This window comes from Tamandua tetradactyla, chromosome 8 (assembly GCF_023851605.1).
Source record: "Tamandua tetradactyla isolate mTamTet1 chromosome 8, mTamTet1.pri, whole genome shotgun sequence".
NCBI classification, from domain to species: Eukaryota; Metazoa; Chordata; class Mammalia; order Pilosa; family Myrmecophagidae; genus Tamandua; species Tamandua tetradactyla.
The window spans coordinates 6,179,549-6,199,681 of record NC_135334.1 but is presented as its reverse complement, the minus strand read 5'-3'; the positions used below and the strand labels follow the sequence as shown (position 1 = coordinate 6,199,681).

Below are 20,133 nucleotides of genomic sequence, written 5' to 3'. Positions count from 1 at the left end.
AGGTGTAACTATCCAGACAGCAGAAAGGTCAGTGGTTGCTATGGGTTCAGGGTGGGATGGGAGAGGAATGGATGGATAGAGAGCAGCACATTTTTATGTCAGTAACTATTCGGTATGATAATATAACAGTGAAATTATGCTTTTGTCAAAACCGGTAGAAATGTATATTCAAAGAGTGAATCCTTATGGAAACTATGGACTTCAGTTACTAATAATGCATCAATACAGATTCATCAGTTAGAACAAGTGTCCCACACTAATACAAGATGTTAATAATAGAAGAAACTATGTATGTGAATGGAGGGGGTCAGTTACATGGAACTCTGTACTTTTTGTCCAATTTTCTCTAAACCTATAACTGCTCTTATAAAAAAAATTCAAGTCACATGGAGAGATCACCAGCAAAAGAACTTCTAATGTAGGCAGTTGGACAGCACTGGGTTTTAGCACTATTTTATATTTTCTGTACTGAAGGTAGAATAATCATTCAGGGCAGGATCTGTAACTTGCTTCTGACCAATAGAATACAGTAAAGGTGATGGGATGCCATTTCCATGATTAGATTACCTAAGATAGTGACTTTGTCTGGCTAGCAGATTCTCTATTTAGCTGGCTTTGAGAAGCCAGCTGCCACGCTAGAGAGACCCATATTGCTGGGAATGACCTGAGGGTTCACAACCAGCAAGGAACAAAGGGCCACATTTCAACAGCCCTTGACAAATTGAATTCTGACAACAACCATTTGAGCTTGGAAGCAGATACCACCTCAGCTGAGTCTTTGGATGAGACCCTTTCCCTGCCCTATACCTTGTGTCTTGTGAAGCAAAAGGCTTGGTTAAGCTGTGCCTAGGTTCCTCATTCACAGAGGCTATGCAATAATAAATGTGTAATTCAGCTGCCAAAAAAAAGAGACGATTGTATAACTATATAGCTTTTACAGTGCGACCGTGTGATTGTGAAAACCTTTGTCTGATGCTTCTTTTATTCAGGTTATGAACAGATAAGTAAAAAAAAAAAAGGTTAAAACATAAATAAATAATAGGGGGGATAAAGGGTAAAAAATGGGGTGGATTGAAATGCCAGTGGTCAAGGAGAGAGAGGGAATAAGGGGTATGGGACACGGGATGTATGAGTTTTTTTCTTTTTTCTTTTTGTCTCTTTTTCTGGAGCGATGCAAATGTTCTAAAAATGTTCGTGGTGATGAATAGACAACTATGTGATGCTATTGTGAGCCATTGATTGTATACTATGGATAGACTGTATATGTGTAAAGATTTCTCATTAAAAGTATTAAAAAAAAGAAAGGAAAATTAAAAAAAATAGGGAAAAAAAAACCCAATAAAGAAAAACCACTTAAGCGCAGGATCAAACTCAGCTATGAAGAGAGGAATTATATAAAGCCTATTTAACCCTAAGTATTTAAGACAATGAGCAGAGTAAGACAGCCTTCAGCTAACAGACAGCATTTAAACAGCTGTGTGAAATAATGTTGCTTAAGATTAATAAATGTGGTGTGATACATTAAGAATGTTCGGGTTGTATGTTGATTGGTTTTATTAAGAAAAATTTAAAAAAATTAAAAAAATTAAAAAAAAAAAGAATAAATCATTCAAAGAAGCACCAACAAAGAGCTGTAAAATATGTGGCATCATTAAGGACAGCTGAGAAAACAGCCATAGCATACAGGCAGAACAGACCAACTAATGTACAAGGAGTGGGATGGCTTCTTTTAAATAAAGACCAAGTACTAAAATTAAGACAAACTGACAAACAGACAATTTTTTTTTTTTGTCTTTGCAGGTTGGCTCTGAGCTGAGACATTCCTTGAACACTTAGTCAGGCTGTTGCAACTCTGTCTTAACCTTCAATTCCTGCTTTCCCTAGGCCTTGAGAACAGGCAGAGGTTAAACCTTAAGGTCTTCTAAGTCTTATTTTGAGCTTATATCCTGCCCTGGGCATGTGCATGGCTTCCTAAATTTCCCAGCATACACAAGCACTTTATTTATTTTTCAATGTATATATTTTTTTATTTTATTAAACTATACCAACATACAAACATAAACATTCTTACCATATGATCATTCCATTCTTGGTATATAATCAATAACTCACAATATCATCACATAATTGTATATTCATCATGATCACTTCTCAGAAGAACATTTTTCTCAATTCAGAAAAAGAAATAAAAAGAAAACAGAAAAATATTCATACATACTATACCCCTTACCCCTCCCTTTCATTGATCACTAGCATTTCAACCTACTAAATTTATTTTAACATTTGTTCCCCCTATTATTTATTTATTTTTAATCCATATGTTTTACTCATCTGTTGATAAGGTAGATAAAAGGAACATCAGACACAAGGTTTTCACAATCACACAGACACATTGTGAAAGCTTTATCATAATGCAATCATCTTCAAGAAACATGGCTAATGGAACACAGCTCTACATTTCAGGCAATTCCCTCCAGCCTCTCCATTACACCATAACTAAAAAGGTGATATCTATATTATGCATAAGAATAACCTCCAGGATATCTTCTCAACTCTGTTTGAAATCTCTCAGCCATTGACACTTTGCCTCATTTCACTCTTCCCCTTTTGTTCAAGAAGGTTTTCTCAATCCGTTGATGCTGAGTCCCAGCTCACTCTAGGATTTCTGTCCCACATTGCCAGGAAGGTCCACACCCCTGGGAGTCATGTCCCATGTAGAGAGGGGGAGGGCGGTGAGATAGCTTGTTGTGTTGGTTGAGAGAAAGAGGCCACATCTGAGCAACAAAAGCCGTTCTCTTGGGGGTGACTCAGGCTGAATTTTAAGAAGGCTTAGCCTATTCTTTGCAGGGTTAAGTTTCACATGAACAAACTGCACAGGCACTTTAAAATGTCATAATTTCCCATGGAAATATTCTTCCCAGTTTTTCACTGTAGCCTTTATGTTGGGCTATGTTATGTCTCAATTGTGATATTTTGCCCCAGGAAACTGCAGGCTTTTCATTTGCCTTCCAATGTTTTCAAGCAATGCATGGTGCTTTTCCCTTCTGAGTGGGTTTTAACTTCAGCATAACAGAGGCATGGCTTCTGTCAGTCCTTTGGGTAGAGTCCAGACAGGTTAGATCAGACCAACACAACAAGAAAGAAAGCTAAACAGGCAGGGCTATATGTTATGACAACTTTTCCAAAAGCAATTTGCAACCAAAGGTAGGTTTTCTGCAGAATTCATCAAGATGGAGCTTGGGGACCACTTTTTTTGCCAACAGTCTCTTACCAGGCCCTGGCAGGAATGCAATAATTTTATGTTGTTTGTCTTTAAGAGTGCATTCAAAATTGTATAAATCTTGGGCCTTACAAAATCTGTTTGCATCAAGTCTGTAAACCCGTTTACCAGCAAAATCAAACCCAGAATATGCACGGGTGTGTTTAAATTTTTTTCAAGCACTGGTTTCCAGACACGCCTACATACCCAGATTATAATCAGTTAAATAATGTTATTATCTTTGAAAACAAATCATACTTAACATGCATACTCTACGGCCAGATTCTTTCCCATGCCCAGACCCCGCTCTGGTATTATTGAATTTGGTTGCTCAAAATTGATTTCAGGCACTTCATATTTTCATCTTCTTGACTTGTTTGACAAAATCAGGTCCTTGTTTTATTCTAGACCATTGGAAGTAAAGATATTTAAATCATAATTACCTATTCATGTGGTAAAGTTGTAAACCATGTAAGGTTAAGCTATTCTGCTTCAAGTAATCGCCTTGCTTCCCTCCAGAGAAGTGATTTCGCCTTTTTAGCATCAGTGACAGAGATAATAGGAAAGCTAAGCTGCAGAGAAAGGAGGAGCAGCTAGCTGACTTTCTAAGTCCTTGAATCGTATTTGTGTATAGCTGCTTCTCCGTTTATTATTGGAAGTGTGGTTTAAAAGAATAACATAAAACCACCTTAAAATGCAAGCAAAAAGAATGGAAAGTCATTTATACATTTTTTTGTGTGTACCCATTGAGGGTTTTATTAGATTATTATTTCTCTGATATTTGGTGGGGAGCTTGATATGATAAGGTCACAAGTTTCTGAGTTACACAAACCAAGGTTCATTTTACTACTAGTTATTGGTTTTGAGCTGTAAGCAAGTTAGTCAACCTATCTGAGCCTCCGTATCTGCCTCTATTAAATGAGTATTATACTTATTTTACAAATGTCAACTATCTCTTGATTTTCAGTTTCTCCCTTTCTACTGGTACACTCTTATCAGTGACAAACATCAAAAGCAACAAAACTCTCCATCCACGTCCCACAAATGCTACTCTCCCAATTCACTCTTTCAATAGAGAACATCTTGGAAGAGGTGTCTATACTTGTTAGCATGTCTTCTTCCCAATTCACTTAAACCTTTACTTCTTACAAGCAGTTTTTTTCCTTACAAGGAAATGACTATTGACCAAGTTCAATGGTCTCCAGGTTCAGTGGCTATTTCTTTTCTTCTTCTTCCTGCTCTCCTCCTCTTCCTCCTCCCTTTTCTTCCCTTAAAATTTTATCGTAGTAAAATGATATAAAGCATAATATTTGTCATGTTAACTATTTATTTATGTTTAGATTTATTTTTCTAATTTAGGGTATTAATACATTAATAAAGAAAAATCATACAGTCATCTCAACATATTAACCACTTTTAGGTGTTTAGTTTGGTGGCATTATTTGCATTCACAATATTGTGCAGCTATAATCACTGTCGATTTCCAATACTTTTTTGTCATTGATGTTCTTTTCTTAGACTTTGTGCTACTCGGTTTTTTCTAGCTTTTGACTCTGTGCTGTGGTGATAAATATTGGCTGAATAGAAAAATTATCATCCTCTTGGGTTTCTTTCTCTGTCTTCTTTTATGGCTGCCCCCATTAACTATCTCCTGGATTTAACTAAAAATCTTTGGGTAGGTAACTCTAGATTCTAATTCCAAATAATTCCTATGCATCTCATGCTGGAGATCCTGCTGGCACTTTATCACCTCTACCTCTTCCCATCGCTGTAATTGTCTCATCTTCCCTATTTCTGTCAATGGCCACATCATCATCATACTCTTCCAGGCACCGAGTTTGGACACTTGAGATTCTTTTTATTCTTTCTCCCCTTTTTCCTTCTCTGCTTTCATATACCAACTGCTGGACCAGTGACTGCCCATGACTGTAGTCTCCCTTTTGCATCTGTCTCCTTCCCAGATCCCACTGAATCTCTCCTTGCCTCTGGTATACAGTCCATTCCTCATTTCCTAAAAATTTCCCCCTAAAATCCAACTCTAATTATGCAAAGTTTTCTATGGCTCCCCAGTATCTTTTAGGAAAAACCACCCACCAGCACACATTGTTTAATGACTTACCACAAACTCTGTGCTCCAGCTTAGCAAAACATTCTTGTATTCTCTTATATGTCTCTTGTTTTCCATGGCCTTGCTTAGTCTGTTCTTTCCATTCTTCTCATCCTTCTCCTGACACTGCACCTGCACATCCTGGAAGTATACCCAGGAGAGCTCAGACAGCATCTCTTCTCTGATCCTTGCCTGGCATCCTCAGCCAGAGATAATTGCCTCCCCTGAACTCCCTCTTCTCTCACTCTCTATGCCTTTCTACTTGGAACTGTATACATTTTATCCTCTGCACCAGACTGTAAAGCTCATTTAGTTATGTGTCCATTCTGCAAATATTTTGAATGTCTATTTATAACTAACAGTATGCTAGATTGTAAAGTCACAGAAGTGAATGAAACCTGGTTCCTCCCCTCCAGAGATTCTTGGTATAATTAAAGGAAACAGTAAAGAAAATAAATGATGAACATTTAGTTTATAAATCACGTGATGGAGGTGTATACAGAGTGTCTGGGGGAGAACAAGGGACGTGTGTCTAACCTGGACTTGGAGAAGAAGGGGGAGAGCAGAAAACTTCCCTGCGCAGGATGCTTAAGACAGATCTTTAACACTGCGTCATCCGTGGATGAGGCTGAAGGGCATTGTGGATAAAAGGGATGAGCTGTTTAAAGGCTGCAGGTTCCTGGAGACCAAACTTTATAACTCATTCATGTTAATTTCCTCTCTCACAGTGCTTCAGACACCTGTGTGTAGATCAGGACCTTCCATTGTAAAAGGCTTACCATTCTGATATGTAATGAAAAAAACAAATGGAATGCAGTGAGTTACTAGAAAATTATATTTTATCCAATATTATATTTTAAAATTACAACCACTTTCATTATTTTTGTTGTTGTTGTTAAATATTCTCTAATGACCCTAGAATGAGCTGGGAATTAACATCAAGGGATTGAGAGAACCTTCTCCACCAAAAGGGGGAAGAGTAAAATGAGACAAAGTGTCTCATTTTACTCTTCCTGAGAGATTCCAAACAGAGTCGAGAGGTTATCCTGGAGGTTATTCTTACGCATTAAGTAGATATCACCTTGTTGTTCAAGATGTAGTGGAGAGGCTGGAGGGAACTGCCTGAAAATGTAGTGCTGTGTTCCAGTAGCCATGTTTCTTGATGATGATTGAACAATGATATAGCTTTCACAATGAGACTCTGTGAATGTGAAAACCTTGTGTCTGATGCTCCTTTTATCTACTATATCAACAGAAGAATAGGACATGTGGAATAAAAATGAATAATAGGGGGAACAAATGTTAAAATAAATTCATTTTGAAATGCTAGTGGTAAATGAAAGCGAGGGGTAAGGGGTATGGTATGTATAATCTTTTTTTTCTCTGTTATCATTTTATTTCTTTTTCTGTTGTCTTTTTATTTCTTTTTCTAAATCGATGCAAATGTACTAAGAAATGATGAATATGCAACTATGTGATGATATTAAGAATTACTGATTGTATATGTATAATGGAATGATATCTTAATGTTTTGTTTGTTGTTTTTTTAATTAATTTAAAAAAAGACTAAAAAAAAAGGATGCAAAGAAAAAAATGTGTCTCCCTACATGTATGTAATTATATCTATATATATACATACACAGAGACATATACATGATACGTATATCACAGGGAATTTTGTTTGCAACTTTTTTTGTTTTTGGTGTATGGGCTGGGAATCATATCTGGGTCTCCTGCATGGCAAGTGAGAATTCTACCACAAAACTATATTCTAGTAGTTTTGAGCACCTCTACTCAAAAGCAATGGTTGCTTAATTCTTGAATATCATGGACCAGTCAAAATTTTTTTTTCTAATTAGAGTAGCTAATTTAAAGTGACCAGTTTTTAGTTCATTAAGTAAAAGCATTAAATTATTACCACCACCACCGCCCCTATCTCATTAGAGAATATTTTTTGGGTTTTTCTTTTTTTTAACTTTTTTATTAATTAAAAAAAATTAACAAACAAAACATTTAGAAATCATTCCATTCTACATATATAATCAGTAATTCTTACTATTATCACATAGTTGTATATTCATCATTTCTTAGTACATTTGCATCGATTTAGAAAAAGAAATAAAAAGACAACAGAAAAAGAAATAAAATGATAATAGAGAAAAAAAAAGTATACGTACCATACACCTTACCCCTCGCTTTCATTTACCACTATTTCAAACTGAATTTATTTTAACATTTGTTCCTCCTATTATTTATTTTTATTCCATATGTTCTACTCTTCTGTTGACCTAGTAGCTAAAAGGAGCATCAGACATAACATTTTCACATTCACAGAGTCTCATTGTGAAAGCTATATCATTGTTCAATCATCATCAAGAAACATGGCTACTGGAACACAGCACTACATTTTCAGGCAGTTCCCTCCAGCCTCTCCACTACATCTTGAACAACAAGGTGATATCTACTTAATGCGTAAGAATGACCCCCGGGATAACCTCTCGACTCTGTTTGGAATCTCTCAGCCATTGACACTTTGTCTCATTTTACTCTTCCCCCTTTTGGTCGAGAAGGTTCTCTCAATCCCTTGATGTTAATTCCCAGCTCATTCTAGGGTTTTTCTCAGTCCCTTGATGCTGAGTCTCAGCTCATTCCAGGATCTCTGTCCCACGTTGCCAGGAAGGTCCACACCCCTGGGGATCATGGCCCAAGCAGAGATGGGGAGGGTGGTGAGACTGCTCATCATGTTGGCTGGAAAGAGAGGCTCTCTTGGGGGTGACTCTTAGCCCTGAATTTTAAGTAGACTTGACCTATCTTTTGTGGGGTTAAGTTTCATGTGAACAAACCCCAAGACTGGGGGCTCAGCCTATAGCTTTGGTTGTCCACACTGCTTGTGAGAGTATCAAGAATTCAACTTGGGGAAGTTGAATTTCTCCCCACTCTCACCATTCCCCAAAGGGGGCTTGCAAATACTTTTCCAGTCACTGGTCAAATCCCTCTGGGATTCATTGGGGTATCACTCTGGACAAACCAACAAAATCTCATGTCCTACCTGAGATTCCAAGTACTTATGACGTTCAATCAAACTATCTACATAAATTATATTAGGAAATGCTCTAGTCAAAATATAAATTTTGTACCAAATAAACATTTTTTGCTTTAGTCTTACACAGATGACATTTTAAAATATTAATTACCATTTATTTTCAGCACCTGTAGGGAGACACATTAAAAAAAACTACCGGAGGATCAGAATTCCCTGGAGAGCTTTAAAAGTACATATTGACATTTCCCGGACCATGCACTCCCCTCCCCCCCAAAAAGTACATACTGATCCCCTTATGCCAACCTAGCCTTAGTGATTGGAGTTGGACCTTAGGAATTTGCTTTTTTATAAAACTTAGTTGATTCTGAAAAGCATCCTGATTTGGCAGCAATTATCCAAGGCTGGTTTACCACATTCTTAATAGATGCTTGATAAAGAAATGTCAGGTGAATGAATGGGTGCTGCTTCTGGAAAGATACATTTAGGACCATAATCTTTACTTAATTTTTTTTCCAAGAAGGAAATGTGCACATCTTAAGTGTGCATAGAAAATAACTCTTTGAGGAGAAAGTCTAATTCTTAAGAAGGTAGAAAAAAAAGAGAAGGTTATTTTAGGGTCTTTTGCTTTTGTGCCCAAAATGAAAATGGCACTCTTGAAATGCATTTCATGAGCATATTTAGGATGATAAACTATTGTTTGAGGATTGCAAGACTAGTTATGCTTCTGCGATTTAATAAAAAAAACAAAACAAGGGTAGCATTATAGAGTCAAGAACACTGATGAATGAGGCAATGAACTCATTAATTATCCTTCAGTACCTGGAAAAAGCAAATAAACTTCTTTAGGGACTTAACTAATTTTAGATTGAAGAGCCCCCCAAATCATTTTCCTGTATTTCCTTGTCCCATACCCTGACACTAGAACTCATCAGCGTGAAGTATCCAGCCCACTGTTCTGAACTGATGAATTTCACTTGCTTTAGAGCCATAAAAATTTAGCAATCACTGAGTTGAGGTCCTAATTTTGTGAGTAAGGAAAGAGTCCCTAGAGAAATACTGGACTCATCCAAGGCTACCCAATGGAACTAGGGCTTGTGCAGTCATTGGATACTGTTTCCATACTATTTTCACATAAACTTACACTAGGAAATAAGTTGCTTTAACCTCCCCACACCCCTTATATTTGAGACTCTTCGAGCTTTTCACTATTTTCATATACGTTTTTTTTTTTTTTATCTTGAGTCACACAAATTGGTTAACTGACACAGGTTTTAATATTCCCTTTGACAGAGAAGCAGAGAGTCCTAAGTGATGAAGTACTTGCCCATAGGTAAAGACAGCTAAATGAATGAGCGCTCCAGAACTAGGACCAGCACCCAGGATAACTGGGCCCCGGAACAGTGGACAAGCATCTGTGAGCACCTCAACTGTGAGGGATCCTGCAGCACTACCATCACAAGAAGCCCAAACTGCACAGGGGCGGTGCAGAAATAAGTAGAGGAGCAAGCGACACAGTGGGAGACAGCACTCTGGGGATGCAAAAGTGGATGAAATTACATCCAGTGGGGCAGAAGAAGAATGAACATGTTTTCAACAGGTAGGGCACATACTGAGAGAAGGCACTGCAGGCATAGCAACAATATTAAAAAGAGCTGGGTAATGGAAAAGCATGGGGTGTCTTTGGGGGCATGTCGCGCAGCGGTGCGGAATAAGGCTGGGAAATCCAGGATTCTTCTCATTGCACCACTCTGCTGGCTCTTTGGACACGTCTCTTCCTTTTTCCTGCCAGTGTTCTCTGGGTTGAGATCCTGTTTTCTGTTTACTTAGCTGAACCTAAAAGGACTGACCCAAGACTCTGCAGAGAGGGTGGGAACACGCCGGGGGTGGGTGGGGGGTGGGACAAAGCCCGTGGAGGTGCCCGCCAGTCGTGAAATGCGCACCAGGAACGCGAGCGCAGCAGCAAAGCGGGAGAGGCAGGGCTCTGCGGGTGACCTTAAAGAAGAAGTAAAAAGGATCTTCTCCTAAAACACACGAGAAAGGGGACATGGGCTTTAAAGTCAAGTGGTCCTTGCATCAGTGGTCTCTATGGGGGGGCAGCTGACCCAGGCTTAAGTGGTCTGTGGAAGAAGGTCAGGAGGGACCTCAGGATGGAGGTCAAAGTGTGGGAACAAGGAGGGAGTGCAGCGGACTGCGGGGGCATGCGGGTGAGGGGCGCGCCAGGCGCGGGGCCGGGGGAGGGGCAGGCGCCCTGGGGTGGGGGGATGGGGGCTTCTTGTGAACAATCCTGGACTCAGAGCAATTCATCCTGTTTTTAATAAAAACCATTTCCAGAACCCAAAGAGGGTGGTACCCAAAGGAACCTGGAAAATACCCAAGGGGGATTGGGGGAGTGGAGCGCGCCCCACACTGTGGAGGGTTGTGGCGGCCCGGCCGAGCCCCTACTCCCGCGTGTTCCCCGCGCCCCTGCATCCTCTGATGCCCCTCCGACCCACTGGGAGGTTGGAGCTGGGCCGGGCAGCAGCGGGGGCGGGGCCCTGCGTCGGCCGGGGGCGGGGACAAGGCGGAGCGGTGGCGGCGCGGGCCCAGACAGTTCCTGATTGGGTGCGCTCTCCAGAGGGGCGGTTCCGGGAAGATGCTGCGGGTCTGCATTGGGCACTGCGTAAGGGGGCTGGGTTCCGTGACATCAGTTCCGGTTAGTGTAAAACCCCCGGGGCGGCGGCGGCTAGGCTTCAGATGTTACTGGGTCGCGGTGGCGGCGCTGTGGTTTGTGTGTGCCTGTGTAGAGCCGAGCGCCACGGCCACCGCGCGAGGTATGGCGGCGATTGGGACGGCGGCCGCCGCGGCCACTGGCAGGCTCCTGCTGCTGCTGCTGCTCGGGCTTGCGGCGCCCTCCGTGGCGCTGGCCGGCTACATCGAGGTAGGGCTGGCCACTGCCTCCGCGTCCGCAGGGTAGGGGCGCCGGGAGAGGGCAGCGGGGCGGGTTCGGAGCGTGCGGCTGTGGTGGGGCCGCAGTGGGGGTGATGGGGCGGGGGGGCTCCGGCGCCCCCTCCCGCGGCCCGCGGTCGCTGCCGTCCGCTTGGCGCAGTGCTGGGCGCTGGAGGTCGGCTGCCTGCGCCGCTTCAGAGGCCGAATGAAAGGCATCTGGGCGCCGGCTGTGGGCTCCGGGCAAGGGAAGGGCTGCTCCCGGGTCCTGCCCGCTGAGGTCCCCAGCCTAGCCAGGCTGGGACCGCGCCCTCCCCCGGGACAATGCGCCCTCTCCCGGGTGCGCTCTGCGGCCCCGCGCCTGGGATCCGCAGCCGCAGCTCCAGATCTTTGTGCGAGCGACGCGGCTCCCTCCCGAGGGTGTAGGGCTGGATCGGGGGAGACCCGGAGCTTGGGGCCCAGCCTCTCCAACCCTCCTTCCCCTGTACCCAGACCCTCTCGCTGCAAGGAGGGCACACTCCCCGGGTCTTGGGGTGGCGCTTGTGCTCTGGAGGTTTCCCTGGAATGACTGGCCCCGGCCTTCCTTGGCACCGTGGGCTGTGATTTTTGGATACCAGCCTGCGGGTTTTTCGCCCTTTGCAGTGAAACCTCGGTGCGGGGGTCGCGGACCGAGACCTGCTCGGGGAAAGCTGCGGGTGTGCTGCTGCGCCCTGAGCTGCCTCGCCCTGGCTCCAGCCCTTGGGGAGGAATGTTTTTGAATAGAGCGGATTGTCAGAGTCCAAATCCTCTCTGGTGTCGTGGTGATGTGAGTAAGGAAGGTACTCGTTTGCCCGCGGTAAGAAGTCGTTTCTTAATCGGACTTTTCTGGTGTCAGAATTCAGCTGCCTTCGTGTCTTCGAGGACCTCTTTGCTTGGTGAGGTTCTGTTAGGACACTTGATTGGCAGAGGTGGCTGTTTAGGTAGTTCAGGCCCCCCTAAGATGGGGCCAGGGAGGTCTCTGCAGCGGGGTCAGCGGGGACTGGGGGTGCCGCTTGAGATAAACCTTTCTGTTGCCGCCGGAGACGTGGAACTTTATTTTTGCTTGCCTTCTCGAAATAGTACTTGAGTTGTTGTACTGGAATGCGTGTTTCTCGTGGAGTTTATTTTTTATCCCTCCCTATGACTATTTTAAAAATGAGGGCTGATGTCTGCTCTTGGCTGATTTTAGAGAGACGTAGGCTGATTCAATTAAACAGAAACTGACTAGCGTCTTTTCTAATAAAAATTCCCGGTTAGAGAGTGTCGGCTTCTACAGTATGTTTAAAATATTTCCATAGATGAAATAGATGTACTCAGCAAGAAAAGCCCTCTTTGATGAAATAGTTTAAAAGATTCATTCTACTTGAAGATTTATTTCTCTTTAGGGGAGAAGGGGAGCTAAGTTTTAAGTAGAAATAGTAAATATTTGTGTGCATGTGCTTTTCCATTAAGATATATTTTACTCTGCTCAGAATGGTTGGATTTCTGGCCGATCCCTGGTATGATGTAGCATAAACGTCAGTGGGATGGGAGAGAAAGGAAAAACAGGATTTTATATGGGAGATGGGATTAGCTCTTGGGGCAGCTTGTCAGAAACCATTGTTAACGCCCTTTCACCTTTTCCCAGCGGCATGAGTAAGTCAGGCGCTAGTGAATTCACAATGCAGAATTAGTCAATTTTAAAGGCTGCCTTCCTTTCATTGAAGCAGAATGTTAACACTTGTGTGCCTGCAGAGCAAGAAAAAATACCAGGTTTATTTGTTGTGCTCTAAACTTGACTGTCAGCCTCAACATTGTTCAATTGAACAGTCTGGCTAGACAGAAAGTGGGGATGAAACATTTCCCCAAATGATTTTCAAATACTGTTTTATGGTGACTCCAGTTCTTTGATCCATATTTTTACCGGTACTTACCCAGGTGTCTTTCAACTTGTCTTAAAACAAGCTGCCTTTTCTTTTATCAAGCGGGCAGCATTTTGTTCACATGCTGTCTAATTTGATTTTATTTATCTGTTGTCAGATAAAGCACTGCCTAAATGAGAATGGCCTTGACTTCAAAGAGAATGGCCTAAATTAGGATGTCTTTGGGAAGGTCTTCGTTGAGATTTGCCAAAGGGACTCTAGCCAAAAACCCTGATCAAGTTGCTTGGCACAGAATTACTGATTGGAGAATCTTTCGTGTTTGGTGTTGACAGGATTAATCTCTTACACCTGATGAAGGGAAAAACCAAAAGACAAGAACACTCTGGGTCATTTCCTCTGCTTAAATCCAAACCAAGTTCTGTAGTGCGCCTGTTCCCATTTGGGAATCTCAAGATAGTATTTGGTGTTGAAACCCTGCACCATATGCAATGGACACTTAGGCTTCTGAGTGAATGGATTGAGTTCATTCTGCCACATTTTAAAGTAAGTGGGCCAGTGGATAAATAGCCAACTTTCAGGAAACCCAAATCCAAATTAAAGTATGGCCACTGAGGCAGAGGCTAGAGGAGGCTTTGGTGTTGCTGTTTCCTAATGTTGGTTTAGGAGATGTCTAATTATGACTTGGGGAGATATCTTGTTGATTCTTCGGATAGGAAAGTCAGTTGTTATTTTATCACAACTATATTAAAAGTCTTTTGATAAATATAGTTAACTAAATTTTATCCGTCAGGTCCTCCTTTTGTAGAGGGGATTTGTCTTACTGTCCAAAGTTGGGTTGGCCAGTACTGTAAGCCACCCACCACGTGTGGCTTGAAAGGTGGCTAGTGTGGCTGAGGAAACGAATCTTTACTTTCATTTAAATGTTTTTGTATGCTGTATGGTGGGGGCCACATTTCAATCTTTTTCCATGAGACTATCGCATTATTGCAGCACCATTTGTTGAATTTTTGGGTGGGTGGGTGGGTGGGGGAGTATATGGACTGGGAATTGAAGCCAGGTTTCCAGCATGGCAGGTGAGAATTCTACCACTCAACTACCCTTGCATCCCCCACTTTTATTTAATTTTAATTGAATATAAATTTAGTTTGAAAAAAATTAGATTGGAAAACTTTATGTGTGAAACAACTTGGTTATACGATTCTACTTTTTTTTAATTTATTTTTGGCGTGTGCAGACTCAAGAATATTTTAACTTTAATGTTGCTTTTAGCACATTTCATAATACATATGTGGATGGTGCTGATTTAAATTCCCCATAGTATTTTTCAAGCACGGTTTTTTGCTTTTGTTGCTATTTTTTCCCCCAATAAAGTCGTAAAGTCAATGTAGCATGATTTTAGGTGTTTTTATTAGGATAACTTTGAATGTTATTTTCTTCAGTTAAAAAAAACAACCTTTTTATTTAGTAATGCCCTCACACTTAGAAAAATCTTTAAGAATTTTATGAACAACTCATACCCTTTACTCAGATTGGCCACTTAACATTTTCCCCATCTAGCATTTGCTTTATCACTTGTTCTATTATTATATTGTTTGCCAAATTATTTGAGCATGAGTTGCATTATCATGCCTCTTTATCCCTGAAAATGTCAGTGTGTTTCCTAAGAACCAAGGACGTTCTTTTACATAACCATAGGACAGTTACCAATGTAAAGAAATTTAACATTGATACAGTCCTTTGAACAAATCTATTGCCTGTATTTTAGTTTGTCAATTGATGCAATAATGTCCTTTATAGCATTTGAAAACATGATTATTTTTAAGACCAAAGAGTTTTTGAATTCTTGGCAGTCACAGGTGAAGGTTTATTAATTTTTTCCAAATATAAAGATCAGGTTTTTAATTCACCTGATATTGTTTTGACTTTGAAAAATCAAAACGTCAAAACATTTCAAAAGTTTTTATTCAGTTACATTATTCACCCTTACCACATTCCTGGGCATTTGCATTTTCTTTTTAAAATAACAGAAAAAAAATGATATGTATACGTATGTATGGTAAAAATGAAAAAATACAGATAAACAATAAGAAATGAAAGGTAACTTGAAATCACGTTTCCAGGAAACCTTACTTTTTGGTCCTTCCAGATAAATCACATGTAAATTTTATGAAAATGGTCCATATTGCAAATTGAAGCTGGTACCTAACAGTGATTGTTTCAAGTTATCCTAAAATGAACTACTGAGAGAAAATTAAGTTTTCTGTGTGACAGAAAGTAGAGGCAAATCTTTGTTCAGTAATTGTGGTTTGAATGGAGGGAGCAGTCGAGAAAGAATTCTAAATTGCCTGTAATTCAATTTTCATGAGTCGTTTTTTAGTGAGATAAACTGGGTTACCTTGACACTTAATTAAATTTAGTGTAGTGTACCTTGATTTATAGCCTAAAATGGAAAGTGAACCATGTAGGCACATTCAAATAAAAATGCCTTTTATCAGTTCTCTTGGTTTTGGTTGCTTTATGCCAAGTATAACTAATGCCTATTTTTGCTAAGGGAGTTTTTCTTCCATAAGCATCATGAAGTCTTTTTAAACATAACTGTAATCTATTGTTTTTAAAATATGAAGATTGGAAAAGCAGCTGACTTTCGTTTGTTGTTCATCCACCCTACTAGTGCTCATTGAAGCCCTGTTAGGAGGGTTTGTGCTAGATGCTGCACAGTACAGTAGTAATAACCAAAGTAGAGAGTGCTTTTTACTTTACACAGTGCATTTGCTTGCCACTCAGAACCCCTCCCCCAGAGAGTCTCGTTGAATACATCTGGGATGCGCTTTTTCCAAAAGCTCCCCAGGTGATTCTGAAGTGCAAGCAGAGAAAAACAAAGCACTAGCACATAATAATAAAAAACCCTCAACAGAACCATTTGAGTCCATTGGCTTGTGTACCTCCCCAGGTAGCTGGTGAAGTGGGTGTTCTTGTCCTCGTCTAAACGTGAGTCTGTGGAGGCCCAGGTTGGTCTAATTCTACGTCTCGTGCTCATTCCTCCCTCTGTATCAGGGCATCTCTAAACGTTTCCCTTTTCACACACCTCGACCTATCTTTCCCCCTACTAAAAATCTAATCTGAGTGTATCTTTAGAAAGGAACTAATTTCACGGAAATTAAAATAAGTATTATGAGCCAGTTCGCTTTGAAGCTGGGGTTAACAGGGACTTTGCCTTTTTACGTATCCCATTGATTTTTTTTTTTTTTGCCAGCTCTGTGCTTTTTAAAAGATGTAATGTGTGAATTTTTAAAATAATTTTCATCTTTGTTTTCTGACAAAGTTTCGAGAAAATAATATATTCACACAGCACAATAAGATGTGACCCTCTGTGAGATGTCTCATCAAAATCAGGGTATAAAATTATTTGGGAGAAAAAAAGGTATGTACAGCAGATTTACAATCACTGGTTGACACAGTGACCGGTGTGAGTTGATGAGATTGTGGTCCAGGAAAGAAGTTTATCGATATTTGAAGTGGGCACCTGGGGGGTTCTGCACCACCAGCCTCAGGCTAGCTGTTGGTGAGGGCAGCTGCACTTCCAGAGGATGATCCAGATAAGTTAATATCCTGGAGAAGAAGACACCATCTCTTCCTGCATATCTCTTTTCAAGAGTGAAGCACCTTTTTCCCAAAGCCCACCACATAAGACCCCTCGAGTCTCTTTGGGCAGAATTCTATCATATGCTCACAGCCAAGGGGGAATGTGGTACCTTGAGAGGCTCAGACTTCTTGCATCCTGTTTTCTGGAGCAGGGGGCCAGGAGGAGGGGGACACATGCTTGAATTAAGTGGGGTTTAGTTGGAGAAAGAGGCTACGGATGATGACTCCCAGGGATGTAAAGCTTCCTGGCAAAGTGGGACAGACACCATGATCACATAGTTGTGTATTCATCACCATGATCATTTTTAGGTCATTTGCATCATTCCAGAAAAACAGAAAGAAAAAATTAATGCATACCATACCCCTTACTCCTCCTTCTCATTTACCACTAGTATTTCCAGCTACCCAATTTATTTTACCCTTTGTTCCCCCTATTGTTTATTTATTTCTTATCCATATATATTTTTTTACTCATCTGTCCATATCCTGGATAAAAGAAACATCAGACACAAGGTTTTTCACAATCATACAGTCACATAGTAAACGTTCTATCTTTATACAGTCATCTTCAAGATTCAAGGCTTTTGAAACAGTCATCTTCAAGATTCAAGGCTTTTGGAACACAGCTCAACAGTTCCAGGTATTTCCCTCCAGCCTCTCCAGCACACCATAAACTAAAAAGGGATATCTATATAATGCATAAGAATAGCCTCCAGAATAACCTCTTGACTCTGTTTGAAATCTCTCAGCCACTGAGAATTTATTTTGTCTCAATTCTCTTTTCCCCCTTTTGGTCAAGAAGGCTTTCTGAATCCCTTGATGCTGGGTCCTGGCTCATCCCAGGAGTTCTGTCCCATGTTGCCAGGGAGATTTACACTCCTGGGAGTCATGTCTCACATAGGGTGGAGGGCAATGAGCTCACCTGCCAAGTTGGCTTAGAGAGTCCACATCTGAGCACCAGAGAGGTTCTTTGGGGGTGACTTAAGTAGGCTTAGCCTATCTTTTGCAGGTATAAGTTTCATAGGGGCAAACCCCAAGATCTAGGGCTCAGCCTGTTGAATTGGTTGTCCTCACTGCTTATGAGAATACCAGAAATTCTCCAAATGGGGAAATTAAATATTCCATCCTTTTTCCCATGTCCCCCAAGGGGACTCTGCAAATACTACTTTAAAAAAATTTTTTATTATAAATCTTAACAAACAAACATACTTTCTTGACATACAAACATTCTATACGTGGTGTACAATCAGTGACTCACAGTATTGTCACATAGTTGTGTATTCATCACCATGATCATTTTTTTGAACATTTGCATCTCTCCAACAAAAGAAATAAAAAACAAACAACTCATACATTCCATACCCCTTACCCCCCCCTCATTGACCACTAGTATTTCCATCTACCCAATTTATTTTAACCTTTATTCCCCCTATTATTTGTTTATTTTTTTCCATATTTTTTACTCATCTGTCCATACCCTAGACAAAAGGTTATTTAGTGCTTTTTGTTCTGTCAACTGTTTCTTAACCCCTTTGGAATTGATTGTTACTCTACTTCTTCCCTCTCTTATTATGTTGGAACATATTTTCACAGTCTTTTATTATCTCTTTAGTTGTTACTCTGGGAATGTCAGTATCTTACACTTATCAATATCTTATATTAATTGATACTTTTACTCCTTCATGGAGAAGACAAGGGCCATAGAATATTTTAACTCTGTTTATCCCCATCTGAAATTTATATGCCACTGTTATTGTGTATGTTAGTTTCATATGCTTTTTAATCCCTAGAAGAGTGAGACATATTAAATCAGAACCTCTTGAGAGGGGTCTTAAAAGCTCCTGTATAATTCAAATTTGTAGTCCAGTTGAGAACTTTTGCTTTAGATTTACCACATATTTATTCTTTGTTATTCTTCATGACTTTTACACTTCTTACTTTTCTGCTGGCATAATTTTTCTTTCTCCAAAGCATCCTTTAGAATCTTCTCCGGAGTGGGTCTGCTGGTGACACATCCTTTCAGCAAAATATCTGTTCACTGGCTTTCTTGAAAGTTGTGTTCATCAGGAATAGAATTTCTTTCACCACTTTAATTATTTCATTCCATTCCTGATGTCTATGGTTTTTGTTGACATTAACTACCGGTATAATTGTTCTTTTAAAGGTAATGTGCCACTTTTCTCTGGTTGCTTTTAGGGTTTTTTCCCCTTTAAATCTGGTTTTCAGCAGTTTTACTATTAGGTACCTATGTATGGATTTTTTTTTTTTTTTAAGTAGTTTGCTTTGTGGAGCTCCTTAACTATAGTTTGATGTCTCTCATCAGTTTTAGAAAGTTCTCACCCATTATCTCTTTAAATATTGTTTCTGTCTAAATCTTTGTTTTCCTTCTGGAAATCTAAGTATGCTTACCTTAGACAGTCTCACAGTATTTTCTTTGTCTCCTGTCTTCGGTGTTTTCTATCTTCTTTGTCTCTCCTGGCCTCATTTGTAAATTTTCTTCTGATTTTTTGCCTTAGTTTGTTAGGGCTGCTATGACACACAGTATACAGGTTACCTTAAGCAGGAGGAGTTTTTTTTTTCCTCATGGTTTTGGAGATTTTAAGACCAAGATCAAGATCTCCATAGGCTGTGTTTTCTCCCACAACCTGTAGTGTTTTGTTACTGGCTTGCTGCAACCTTTCGGTTTTTTTGGCTTAAATTTTTTTCTCTGTCCCGTGATGATCTTAAATTTTCTGGCTTCTTCTAACTGCTCCTACTTCCTTGTCCAATTCCCCACCCAACCCACGTTCCCCTCATATGTAAGACTCCCCTTATAATGTAATATTTTTTAAGATTTCTGTTTGGTTATTAGTTCTTTTCTTTTATTAGAGGATTTCTGGGTTTATGGAGCATTCATGCATAAAATTCAGGATTCCCGTATACTGCCCTACTACCAACACCTTGCATTGGTGTGAAATATTTGTTAAAATTGATGGTATCACCTTTTTATAATTGTACTTTTATAAAAACAGTAGTTACCTATGTTAAAATTGATGAAATATTATTAGAATTGTATTATTAGCTATCGTCCATAGTTTACATTAGGTGTATTTTCCCCCATAAGCCACCCTGTTAGCGCTTTGTATTAGGGTTGTACATTTGTTATAATCCATGAAAGAACATTCTTATACTTGTACTACATTAACTAGTTTATCATCTATAATAGGGTTCCCTGTGTTATACAGTTCTGTTTTATCTTTTAATTTTTATTCTAGTAACATATGTGTCCTGTAGTTTCCCC

The 20,133-nt window shown here is 40.3% G+C and overlaps 1 protein-coding gene across 6 annotated transcripts in view; it reads left to right on the top strand.

Annotated features, from left to right (window-relative positions):
• The first annotated feature begins 11,126 nt into the window (after positions 1 to 11,126).
• The window catches only part of APLP2 (amyloid beta precursor like protein 2), a 111,659-nt gene continuing 102,652 nt past the window's right edge, over positions 11,127 to 20,133 (top strand). For 2 of the 6 annotated variants that reach the window (XM_077112432.1, XM_077112429.1), the window contains exon 1: positions 11,127 to 11,326. In XM_077112432.1, coding sequence (XP_076968547.1) covers positions 11,222 to 11,326 — 105 coding nt within the window. In that variant the 5' untranslated portion in view covers positions 11,127 to 11,221. The remainder of the gene's footprint in view (positions 11,327 to 20,133) is intronic. The other 4 variants (XM_077112433.1, XM_077112427.1, XM_077112431.1 and 1 more) reach the window with 2 other exon arrangements.